We start from the raw sequence: 13,275 nt of genomic DNA, 5'->3' as shown, positions 1-13,275 counted from the left end.
TGTCTTCTCTTTCTCTCTCTTTCTCTCACCTAAGCATCTCTTTCTCTCTCTTTCTTTTCTCCTTTCGGTAAAACAGTCGCTCATGCCTGCAGCACCTGAGAGGATGAGATTCACTCTCTCTGTGCTTTCTTTCTGTCATGAAAGATCGACACAGCTTCCTTTCAGAGTGAGAGAGAGAAAGAGAGCGAGAACGAGAGAGAGAGACAGACAGAAAGAGACAGAGAGAGATGCAGAATGAGACAACAGTGTGTAGGAGAGTGATCTGTTTGTGTGTGAGAGAGACAGATAAGCTGAGGAAGTGAAGTCTATATCTGCCTGTGTGTGTCTGTATGTGTGTGTGTAGGAATTCAGCAGGCTGGTAGCTAAAGACACACTCACTAGACCACATATCAGCATCTCAGGATCTCTCGCTTTCTCCAGTCGAACACACAGCCCAGAGATCCAGGGTGAGCTATGGGTCACACACACACACACACACACACACTTCACACTGTACCTGGATTACCAGAACAGCTACGGTTTTATATTGATGGCTGCTGTTGTTACTCCTGTCAGCCAGATTGAGTGTCTGAGATTATCACAGTCTAGTTTAACCATCAGCCAGAGCCGAGCCGAGCAGCTTCACTAGAAACCAGCTCTCTGAACTCAGCTCAGATCTAAGTAAAGTCCACAGATTGAACTTTTCTCCTCCCCAGCGGTTCTGCGGCGTGAGCGATCACCCGAACACCCACGTGCCTCCGCCGAGCATCACCACATGTTCGTTATCTCTGATTCTCTTCAACTTCCCATCTGTCCCACGTTACTGATCTCTGTCAGGAGCGCTCGCCAGAGCCGTGCGCTCGCAGCCAGCCCTGCCTGCAGTCTCCATCAATGTTTCATGGCTTCTGTCTCTCCGCCCCGGCCGGGGGAGCGCGAGACTAATGCTGCCCCATTAGTTACTGCACTAAGTTTCTCTTCCCTCCCTGCATTATTAACAGATCAATCTATTAAAAGACATCATCAACTTAAAAGTCCTTTAACCTTGTTCTTAGCTGCCGCCCGGCCACTTTTAATGCCTGCCGGCCCGCCTGCCTCACTTCCTCACTTTAACCCGCACACGTCCGGAAACTTAGGGTGCTTTTACGTCACAAACTACCTTGTTTGGTCCAGTCCAATTAGGAATGGGTGATACAACGATATTTTATTATTTTTTATTAGACCCAAACATTAGCTTATTAAGCAAACTGCACATTTCAGTGATGTACAAAGAAAGCTAGCATTTTAATCTTCCATTTTAATCTTTCAAAAAACCAAACCCCAACAACCTGCAAACATGTAGTTTACACATTAGAATTAGGGGCGAGAATCTTTAGGAACCTTACGGTTACATTAGATTAGGATTCAGAAATCTGGGATGTGATTATAAAACGATTATCGATGCACTTTGATGCATCGATTTTCCTTCTATACAGGATTTATTTTTCCTTGTTGCATCACTCCTTGGTACTTTTTTAAAGTAAAGTATCTGTAATGATCCATTAAGAATCCTGTTTTTAATAGATTTTAATAATCTAGGATTATTGTTGCCACACTAACAAGAAGCTGATTATAATGTTTGCCGACCAGAGAAATGTATTAATGGCTGGTTTTAATGTAGTGGCTGATCGGCGTTTGATTTGCACATGAATAAAGTATTTATTATAATATCTTAGGGCAGTTTTGATGCTTTTTAAATGAGAATATTGTAATGTGCTGAGTTACTGAGTATGACTGAGAGCTTTAATGGAGGAAATAAACTAAATAAACTTTAGCTGCATATTAATGCCATCAGTTATATGTGTGTGTGTGTGTGTGTTTGGGTGTAAGACAAACAGAGAGAGAGAGAAAGAGACTGAGAGTCTTCAGCACAGTGTCACTGTTTCGACAGTTTGGAGGAAAATGAAGCGTGGATGAAAGTAGTGGATAGCTGTATAGGTAGTTTGCTGGGTTAGCGTTCCTGCTAACTGTGCATAAATCAGCCTGGATAAACAGTGTAACAGAGCGAGTGGCTGTGAACACACTTATACAGACACATTTGTGACGACATGATAGAAATACAAGATCAAACTATATGCATACTTTAGAACATAGAATTGTACAAGTGTACTATGAGGTCAAAATGCATTCCCTTTATGCCAAATGCGTACAGACTGGCAGGTTTTTTGGCATTTATGAATTTATTTAAAATAATCCATGTCCAAATCAAGACGTGGTTCTAAGAATCAAAAGTTTATAATATCGAGGATCTCAATTCATATTAAACCTAAAAACTTGGGCAACATTACATCCCTTAAAGAACAATGATCCACTGCAATTTAATACAGAGTGTTTGTTTTGTCCTGATTAGCAGAAATTCTGAATAGACATCACTCTATATATATAATCTGCCGCTTCTTGTTTCAATGTCAACATATTGTTAGAAATATTGTGTATCCTAAAAATATCATTTAATATTGTAATCTTGTGCTTCAGAAAGACAAGCTCAATGTCCTTCTGAAATGTATAGTCCTCAGTTCAATTGGTTTACTTTTCTATACAAACAAATAAAGAGTTCCTTTTAAGTAAAAAAAAAAACTCTTTAATTTCACCAAAAGGTTAAATTTAATTCTAAACAAAGATAAAAAATAAAAATAACAATTCATATACAGCAACCTTTAAACCTGCTGAGCACAAATCTAAAGAAATACAGCACCAGTGCCCTTTTCCTTCAATGTTTTTTTTTTTCTATTATTTTCTTCATTGTAGATTAATACTGAAGAAAACAAAACTATGAAGGAACGTTTAAGTTGTGCCGAAATATTTGGACTTTGGATCTTAATGGACATTATATCTAAGGAGCTATCAACAGCCCGGATACATGGTGCCAAAGCTAGGACATTGAGAAAGTGGCGGGACGCCTTTGAAAAGGTGAAGCTGCTTCTTGTACTAAAGTGAACTTTCAAAAGTGGACTGTTATGACTGATTGCTGGAGTTATTATACATTTATTTTATTTTTATTATTTTATTTTATTTGTATTATTTATTTTTTTATTTTTTCTTCTCTTTAGAGGCGAAAGTATATTGATATGCCTGGGTGGGGCTGTCAGGAAGGGGGGAGGCAATCGTGGGTGGTTGTTTAAAAAAGAAAAAGAAAGAAAAACAGTAAAAACTATTGTTCACAAAAAAAATATGAAGGAACGCATCTGCAATTATAAAGCACCAAAACAGACATGGTTTATATTTTAGATTCTTTAAAATAGCACCTTTTCTTTGATACCAATTTTACATGTTCTTGGCATTATTCTCTCAGTCTTCTTTATAAACAAAAAGCCTACAATGGTTCTCCAGCTGTCTTAAAGGAGTTCTATAGGTGCTTTTTATTCACTTTCATTGGATTTGTTTTTTTTTAAGTCAGGTTTTTTTTTTATCTAATTGCATACAGTTTTGCATGTTCCTTTATAGTTTTTAAATGTTTAATAATAAACTACAAGGTAATAAATAATACAAATAAAGAACAAATATTAATGAGAATGTCTCTGGTACTGTAAATCAAATCGATTAGTAACCGCTTCTTTTACAATTACATTCAACTGATTTTTGACAAAACATAAGACAATTAAACTTTGTCTGTTCATAAGAAATATTAAATGAATGTAATTACACTAATACTTCTGTGGTTAACCACTGGTGTGCCATGGCGCAGCTGTCGCGGCTCTAGCGTTCAGCTATTTTTCAGAGGAACAAAAGAAAAGGTGGCATAAATGAGTGGCTGCAGTGTGAAAGCGTAGCCTGAGGCTACAGGATAAGGAGCAATAGATGGCTCAAACGTTAGCGGGGACGCAGCGTTCTGTTCCCTCCGAGCCAATACATCACACCAGCCTGCTCGTTCCTACAAATCTGCAGCTTTGCACTGAAATCTGAGACACACTGTCAGTCCTGTGACAGAACAGCACTAAAGCAGAATCACAGATAAGGATTTTGTATGATAGTGAAGCGCTGCTATTGTACCCTGAATAATGCATGTCTATCTACATACTATTCAATGCATATTCAGTATCTGTAGCTTTCTAACATTTACAAGCCTATTACTGATTCAAGAAATAGGCAGCAGAGATGGTCACTGGTTGGTCAATGTTTTAGTCACTGATCAGTGGTCGTACATAGTAATAATCCAAAATAGAATATTGCATAAATCACTGAAATATTGAAGCTAGTCTATAATCTGAATAATAAAAAATAATAATAATAATAATGATAATAAATGAAGACCATGACAAGAAAAAAAATGACAAGGTTTTTAGCTGATCCCTCCTCTCAGGAACTTGTCAACACACTTTTTTAACGTACAGTTGGGCCTCTGTAAAAGTCATCCAACAGACTGCTGCTGATGCTGACAGCCTGTGAATGTGCTTTAGTTGCATTAGTTCACAGGATGGCTGCAATATGCTTCTCAGAAAAGTCATTTCTGCAGTACGTTTAGATCGTTTTTCTCTGTATATAATGCAATCACACAGCGTAGCTTTCATACTAAACGCCAAACTATTTCAACCAACAGTAAGTATTGTTAACGCCATAAGAAAACATGCATAATGCTTAAACTCAGAATTTACAAATTTTACAAAGGCGACAATTAAGTGCACACATATATGCAATATTGAAATGCATCACTGATTCACCTCCTAGATCTCCTCCTCCTTTGGTGTATTTTATACCTATGGATCAATATTCCTTCCTTTTAAGCATTTATTCGCTTCATTTAAGTGTTTATTCATAAAATCCAGGTCTATTTTATTTTTTATAAGCCAAATTTCTACAAACTACAAACATGTACGTAGTTTATACATAAAAAATCAGCAAAGTTAGAGGATAGTTAAATGCGGAGACATACAGAAAGTCAATTTTTGGGGATCACAAATCGTATCCAACATTCCTGCTTTAAAGTATGAATTGCATGTAAAAATGTAAACTATAACTAGGCATACACTTTTGGCCTTGGGGGTTGGGGAAAACAGTGATTCCCATAATTTTTGTCTCAGATTATTATGCCTAACAATTAAACTTTTATTTTGAAATATGAAATTTGTTAATCTATGTCAATGGAAAGGTTTAGTGCATGAATTGGTGACCGATGCACCCCCTTAATCACCCTTGCCATGGAAACCTCTGTTGTATTATTCATTATATAATAAAACAGCTTAACACATTTCACTGTATTGCTTATTTTCCCTGATTAAAAACAGTTAATCAAAAATGATCACAATATAATTAAAGTTGCTCAGAAACCCTTTTGTGAAATGAATATTTGATATCTAATATGCTATAAGCCTAAACAGAGAAAATACTTTAATAAAAATAAAGAATACTAAAAAATTTAAAAGTTACTAAAACAGATACACTATCATGTATTTGTGTATATGTGTATATGAACTACTGCCAACTACTGATGTTTCCACCTGCAACCCCTCCCACCCTCAATACAATACTTCAAAAAGACTTTATTGAAATATGGCACAATAAACAGAAACGATATGAAAAATGTCATGCCCATTTGATGCCCCATGATGTGCCAGGTGTACCCTGCTCCACCCCTCCCACCTTGGTTCCAATTTAATGATGCAAACTTACAGTCCATCTCAAATAGTCTTTCTAACATTAACATGTTTAACAACCCACAATATTTCAATTAAAGCTGCTAAGACTCTTATTCTGAAATTTGGCACAGTAAACAAACGATTTAGTATGTAAGTGTAAGAGCATGTAAGAGGTCTGAAAGTGAATATATTATAAAAAAGACAAAATCATGCACTGCTGCCCCTTATCCATCCTTGCCATGAAAACCCTACAAACTAAGATTTAATGTTTCTTGTACAACCAAACCTGAACATATCGTTGAGTATTGAGGATGTAAGTAAAAAATAACAGCATTCAAAAGTTCTGAATTAATGTTAGATAAGAAAAGTCAATGCAAAAATGGTAATGTAATGTTTCTTATACAATCAAACACCTTAGCACATTTTATTTCACTGCTTGTGTAGCATATAAGAAGATAATAATTAGGCTCAAATGCATTACAGTATAATAGTGGACACATTATCATGCACTGAGGCATAAACAGTAGCCCAAAATGCCCCAGATGTACCCTGCTTCACCCCTCCCACACTGGCTCAAGTCTAATTTTCCTTTTCAAGCCTAACTTTTACAGTCCATGGTAATTTATCTTCCAAAGATTAAAACGCTTCTTACTTTGGAATTTGGACAATAAACACAGATTGTTTAGAATGCAAGTCAAACAGGCTAAAAATGAGTGGACTCAAAAAAAGTTTAAAAACAGTGAAAAAAGGCTCAACACTCCTAGAATTGAAATTTAGACAATAAACACAGATTGTTTAGAATGCAATTCAAACAGGCTAATCATGAATGAGACTAAAAAAGTATGATAGAGTGTTGAAAGTACAAGAAAATTCTGACACTTGAAACTTATTATAAATTATTGCGCTTAAACGTGAAAATAATAATAGGTCACAAAATTATGACACAGTCACTGTTTAAAAACAGCAAAAGAGGCTCAACACTTCACACTTTGGAATTTGGACAATTTAACACAGATTGTTTAGATTGTAAGTCAAACAGGCTGAACATGAAGAAGCCTATAGTGTTATAATGTAGTGCAAGAAAACTGAAACTGTCTGACACTTGAAACTTTTGATTATTGTGCATGCACTTAAAAAATAGTAATAGGTCACAAAATTATGACACATTTACTTTTTGAAAAGAGCAAAAAAGCGCAACACGCATTAATTTGTAATTTGGACAATAAACACTGCTTGTTTAGATAGTAAGTCAAACAGGCTGAACCTAAATACCCATATAATTTTAAAAGTACAAGAAAACTAAAACTCTCTCACGCTTAAAACTTTGATTATTGCGCATGCACGTAAAAAATAATAATACGTTTTAAAAGTGTGACACATTTACAGTTTAAAAACAGCAGTGCTGCCCCTGAAGTATTATTACCCCCATCCCTCAGACTGCCAGTGCCCGCGAGCAGCTCTTACCTGGAGTCCGGGTACTTGGTGAGGGTGGCCAGGCTGCTGGTGTACATGTGTCCGCCCACGTCGATGTGCACGGGCGCGTTGGCTTTGGTGAGCTGCGCCGGCAGAGGGATGCCCTGCGCGGCCAGAGGAGAGACCGGCGAGCGGCTCAGAGAAAGGCGCGACATGCTCCTCCCTTCCTGCAAGCACACGAACGGGAAAGCCATGAGCACGACTGGAGAGAGGGCGCGCGCGCGAGAGAGAGAGGGGGAGAGAGCGAGAGCGCGCGCGCGTGTGTGTGTCTGTGTGTGATGCATGTATATGTGTATGTGTGTGTGCTTTATCCTCAGCTTTATCCTCGGCTCTTGCTAAACGACAAAGCGCGCGTGCCTGTGTGTGTGTTTGGGGGGACCCCCTGAGGGCGGGAATGAAAATCCAGATCCAGTATAAAAAAGTACGTTAATTCAACGTTAATGTACTTTTATCTCTAAACAACAGACTTGATTTATTTGTGCACCTCGATTTTGCATTGATTAATCGTTATGTTTTTATTTTTAAGGTTTGTATTAGAGCTGGGCGATTTTATATATATAAAAAAACATCTCGATTTTTCAAACATGTGATATTACGATATTTATTAGGATATATATTACACACATATTACGATTTTAAGTTCTTACATTAAGTTAAGTTTTTTGATTTGTAAACAGACAGCAGTTTAAAGTGATGAACAAGCTATTGTTTCCTTTAGATTTACTTTTTTGCAAATAGTAAGCAGCTTTTATATTAAACACAGTCAAAACATAACCTCCTTTTATTTCATTTAAGGAAAATATGCAAATCACAAATTCCTTCAGGTTTCTCACAACACAAACCTGTCTACTAAGATTATTTCCAGCAGCTTCTATATGTGAAGATGTAACGTTACAATCTCAAATATTCATTTTTTGAAACTCTCACAGCCCTAATTGTTTCTATTAAACTTTACTTACATTAAATGTGTATATCTTGTTTATGTTATATTCTATCTGCACTGTATTCTTGCAGTGCAAAGGGACATTCAAATCATTTTAATGAAATAAAGATATTATGTTTATTTGTGGGGAGCACATTTCGCCTAAAAGCATTATTGTGAGTGTAGATTCAGAGCTCAACCGAAACATTCAAAACCTGTCAGAATGTCAGCACTGACTATTCAGTGATTAAGTAATGCTTGAAAAAAAGTTGTTTAAATGTTAAATGTTGTTAAATGTTAAATTTTAATTTTTCCATCATCATTAAAAGATACAGTGCAACCATATCATTTACGTTTATTCATTGTTCTTTGGTATTTGGAAACCGTGTTTATTAGTGATGCAGAAACACGGCACGGGGCAGTTGCCTCAGGGAGGAGAAAGAGAATGAATTAAAAAAGAGTAAGAGAGAGAGTGATGGCAAGAGAAGCAAGAGACGGGAAAAAAGAAGAGAAAAGACTAGGAATTTCAAATTGCAGGTTGTTATTAGACATATATGAGTGAGTTTGAGAAGGACTGGTATTAAAGGTACAATATGTAGCCTTGATTTTATTTAAAATACATATAAACCCAATGTTAACTAAAATTATTATATATTGAAATATTATCTTATAATATAGCTTAATTATTCAATCAATAATGCATTTTCTTTTTTAAGTATCTTCAAAGTAAACTGATCAACGGGAAAATGCCACATATTGCACCTTCAAAACTAGCAAACGTTCACATCTCAGCACGCCGTTCCCATGCACGTTTTCCCGCCAGTCGCTTTGAAAAATCAGTCGAGGAGGGTAAACTTACAGTGGGATGCTCCTGTTCTACTCGTGATTTGTAGCATATTGAGAGGCTCTGCTCGGTGATCCGACTATATCCTAGCTTCTGTATGCCCGACTCGCAGAAAATTGCACCAAGAAAGAGGTGGCAGACCTGAAATAGCTCAGGGTTCAGATCCGGCTCCCCCCGCGGCTTGCCTTAATGGACTGACCTGACAGCAGCAGCAGCCTCCAACAGCCTCCCGCAACGAGGCTAAGCGGAGCGGTTAGTTAGTTAGGAGGTTATTTTTTACACCTGTATTCCAGCAAGTCCCGCCTCCTGTGGTCTAAGATTGGCTAGTTTCTGGCTAGTGTTTCACGCCTCCCTTGCTATGATTGGCTAGTCGTCGGGTCTAGCGCCAAATTCGGACTACACTGGCCAATCACACCAAAGGTGGCAATCCAACCCATCCAATCATAGCGCGGAGGATGGATTTAACGGAATACAGGCGGAAAGAATAAAGCGTACAATTATTCTTAGACATCCTAATAAAAAAATCTAACAAAGTATAGATAATTGTTTTTATTTTTCATTTTAAATATATTTGCTATATTTTCTGTTTTTTTTAGAAAATATTTTTCTCATTTAAAATGTCAAAACTAACATGGGCGTTGATTCAACAACAAGTTCTTCCAGTTCCCGTGTTATTCCTCATGAAAGGTAAACAAACGGCAGTCTTTAAGTTATTAACGCTTTGGGCAATGAGCTTTAGGCCAAACCACCTTTTTGCCAGTCAGTGCAAAATAGTATGATATAAAAGTTAGTAGAACATCAAGACATATACGTCGATATTACTTATATAATATTACATTAATCAGTAACGTTCAGCGGTTCTCAAACTCTGCTAAGCATCGCAAGGTGCTGCGCCAAATCTTTATGGTATTAATAACATTACATTAATTTGCGTTTAGTGCTTAACCCTTCAGTCTCCATGTTGACCCACAATTCACTTCTTTACTCTCATAACTGCAGTAATATACACTAATTAAAAACATCGATTTCAAAGGTCCTACAGAAGAACCCTGTGGAACTGCATTATATATGTTAACCAACTGCATGACAAGTAACTCACATTAGCATATACACTGAACTCCTGCTGTTTTCCTTTGACTGAAGCTTCCCAAGTCATCTCAGCAGGCATTCTCCCATGCCAACTTGCAGACTGCAAATGCTTGGGCAAGTTCCACACGATTGGCAAAGAACAACTGGCAAAAGATATCACTTTTACTGTGTGTGGAGGCCAGATCTAGCCTTTTTTTTTGTATGTATCTGTATGTAATGTTTAAATAAAATGAGGTGGTATTTGGAAGTTTTAATTGGATCAGGAATGGTACTGTATGTCATATAAAAAGTTTGAGAACAACTAGTCTATACCCCAGCCATAGAACTGAAACGATCCCACCCATTTATATGGCTGGATGGGATAACCAGAAGCCTTGGTAATAATGCTGAAGGAATATGCTCTCTCTCTCTCTCTCTCTCTCTCTCTCTCTCTCTCTCTCACACACACACTTTCTCTCTCTCATTCTCTCTACCTCTTTTCGAGTGGGAGGAGTCGTGTATGCGCATGTACTACACTACAGTATTGAGATGCAACATAAAAGAAGCTAGTTACTTTATCTGAATAGTGAAAGCGACGTAGAACATACCTACACAAACACTGCCAACATGAAGCTTCCACGACTCTCCAATAAACATAAGAACAAAATAGGAAAACTAAGAAGGACATTTTTATTATAAGAGAGCTATCTAACTTCCTTACACATTTTAATCAGATTTTTAAAATAATATTGATTACCATCACGCTAAATAATGTGTAGTTTATGTGTAAATTACTATTCAATTTTGCTTGTTTAAAAGTCACAGACTAATGATAAAAGTATTGAAGCTGCTAGAATGGAGCAGCTCATTCCATAACAGAACTTAGAGCACAAGCTATAAGAATAAAGCTATAAGACGATACACGCTGCAGAACAGACAAATAAAGCCATATAAACAGTAGAAAATACTGCTGCTGTTTTCTGCACATTTGTCTGTGCTTTATCTTTATCTGAAATGAACCGTTTGCTGCGGTGCCCTGCGGGTAGCCTAAATTTTGATAAAATTACAACATGGCGCCTTTGCTCACCTAAAATAAAAATCTGTTACAGAGATGCACATCACCAACGAGGAGTTAAACCCGACAGTCGTTTAACAACGCGTTTAACAGCCAAACAGACAGAGCTGGGATGAAAAGTGAGTGGAAATGGAAAGGAAAAGGCAAAATAAACATCTGATAACCATTGCGTTCTTTTTTATAAACCGACAAATTCAACATCGAGCTCACCCACAGCTTCAGAGAACACTCAAACACGCCAAAAAGAACCCGATAAGACTATTCATCATCTCAAATCTGAGGTGAGATTAAGGTGAATCCTACCGTCTCGAACATCGTAGGAGTCCAAAGGGATCGCAGACAGGTTGAGTCAGTCCCGGCTGGTATGGGCTTTAGGAGGGTTAAGGATTAAAATCTGCTGCTACAAGTTTGCGTTAAACTAACGCCGGCGTCGTTTGAAGAAGCTGCTTTTTAGGACGCAGCTCGTGTCGAGCGGAGCTGACCTCCACTCACAGACTGTGTGTCACAAAGCCCAAAAAAATCACCTCAAACTGCATTAAAACGTGTGTATCCCTCGCCGATAGATTGAAAAGGGTCGCTGTGGCTTTAAAAAAATCTATAAGCTATAGCTAACGTTAGCGCAGCTTCGAAACGTCGCGACCGGAGCGCTCGGTGCTCTCTCTCAGCGCCGCCGAGCAAAACGAGCGACTGACCGACCACGCTTACCTTTCACACGGCGCGGAGCTCTCCCCCAACCGGCTGCTTTTTATATCTTCTTTAATACTTTATTGTTCTGGCGTTCTGCTGCCTGGATCCGCGTTTCAGAATCTTTGCCCCCACAGAAAATAATAAAAAAGCCCCCAAAAATGAAACTGCCGGGGAAAAAAGAAAGCCAATAAAGCCGTGTCTAAATAACAGAGCAGGAGCTAAAACTGAATTCTTGCTCCGGGCTGCCCACACGCCTCTGGGGCAAAAGGATTAGGCTACAATTAGCTCAGCCCCACTCTCTCCCAGGCTAATTTATTTATTTTTTTATTTTTTCTATCCCTCTTAAAAGATGAAAACGTGATATTCTCCCCTGCTCGGATGATGATTCAGATGATTCATTAGTGTTTGCGTTTTTTTTTTCTTCGTATTTTTCTATTTTTCCGCCAAAAAAGAGAGTGAAAAAAAACGTAAAGTGGGACTCGCTTCAGCGGGGGTTGGAAGTTCTTGTGGCCGGGAAGCGAAGGGGGGAAGCGGGCAGCAGCATCACGCGAGCGGCGCGCCGTTCAACCAACTCGCAGCCAAAAAGCCGATTTTAATCGGTGTCGTTTCGTCTGATGTAACGTTTCCCCGGGCGCTTTCAGCGAGGCATACATTTTCATTCTCTTAAATAAGTAAAATCAGGGCACGCTCGCACCCCCTCCTCTCTCCCCTCGCTCCCAGAGCTGCGGTAAGACAGGATAACTTGTTGATAAGAGAAAGAAAGAAAGAAAGAGAGCGAGTCTGCAGATGTAACAGGAGCAGGAGAGGGTTTAGTTATAAAATATATAGAAATGGAAACAGACCAGCAGCAGCATGGTCTGAATATATGTATACAAATATATATAATTTTTTGTTTTATTTTCCCACCAAGCCCAGTAATGCCAATGACGTCTATCGACATACGCGCGGCTACGCGCTTGCTGTGGCAGAACGTGAATGTGAACGCGCCCGCGCTACCCGCTCGGAGCGAAACGCGCCATTTCAATTAGAGCGCGCGCCTGGATGGAGACGTCTGTCCCGAAGATTTTTGTTTGTTTATTTGTTTATTTATGTATGCACCCACCCCTCTATTTTGCCAATTGCTAGGGTGTATTTCTGTTGTGTTTTGCAATTGTTTTATTTTTGACTTTTTTTTTTTATTTTATAAAAATACAAATGAAACAAACCAACAAACAAATAGGCACAAATTACTAAGTGAAGCAAAATCGAGAGCCAAAAACAATACAAACCAAACCAAGCACTCCTCATCACAGGTGCCAGCAGTGTTTTGGAGGATGTCTGATTATTTATTTATTTGTCTGTTTGTTTATTTGTGTGTAAATAACTGTGAATAATTGATGGAGCATTGAGACCCTCTATTAAGGCGCGCTGCCTCCAACTCGCGCTCCCATTCTTAACGTTTTGGCGCCAACCAGTGCGCGCGCAGTGGAACTTACAGAGATCTGACATTCCTGCTGATGATGACAGAATAATCATCATACAATAGACATATAATAATAATAATAATAATAATAATAATAATAATAATAATAATAATAACAAAAACAATACATACATACATACATACATACATACATAC

At 38.1% G+C, this 13,275-nt stretch overlaps 1 protein-coding gene across 3 annotated transcripts in view; it reads right to left on the bottom strand.

Moving 5' to 3' along the window:
• LOC103041366 (BTB/POZ domain-containing protein kctd15) overlaps positions 1-12,326 on the bottom strand; it is a 61,709-nt gene extending 49,383 nt beyond the window's left edge. The window contains exons 1-2 of one of the 3 annotated variants that reach the window (XM_007251852.4): positions 11,676-12,326; positions 7,053-7,228 (exon numbers count right to left, since the gene is read on the bottom strand). In XM_007251852.4, the coding sequence (XP_007251914.3) occupies positions 7,053-7,216 (164 nt within the window). In that variant the 5' untranslated portion in view covers positions 7,217-7,228; positions 11,676-12,326. Of the gene's footprint in view, positions 1-7,052; positions 7,229-8,842; positions 9,003-11,273; positions 11,652-11,675 lie in introns of those variants that run through there. The other 2 variants (XM_007251851.4, XM_015606487.3) reach the window with 2 other exon arrangements.
• Positions 12,327-13,275: the final 949 nt, after the last annotated feature.

The sequence above is a fragment of the Astyanax mexicanus genome, chromosome 9 (assembly GCF_023375975.1).
Source record: "Astyanax mexicanus isolate ESR-SI-001 chromosome 9, AstMex3_surface, whole genome shotgun sequence".
In the NCBI taxonomy this organism is placed as follows: domain Eukaryota; kingdom Metazoa; phylum Chordata; class Actinopteri; order Characiformes; family Acestrorhamphidae; genus Astyanax; species Astyanax mexicanus.
The sequence above is the reverse complement of the archived record's forward strand: the minus strand, read 5'-3'. Positions and strand labels throughout refer to the sequence as shown.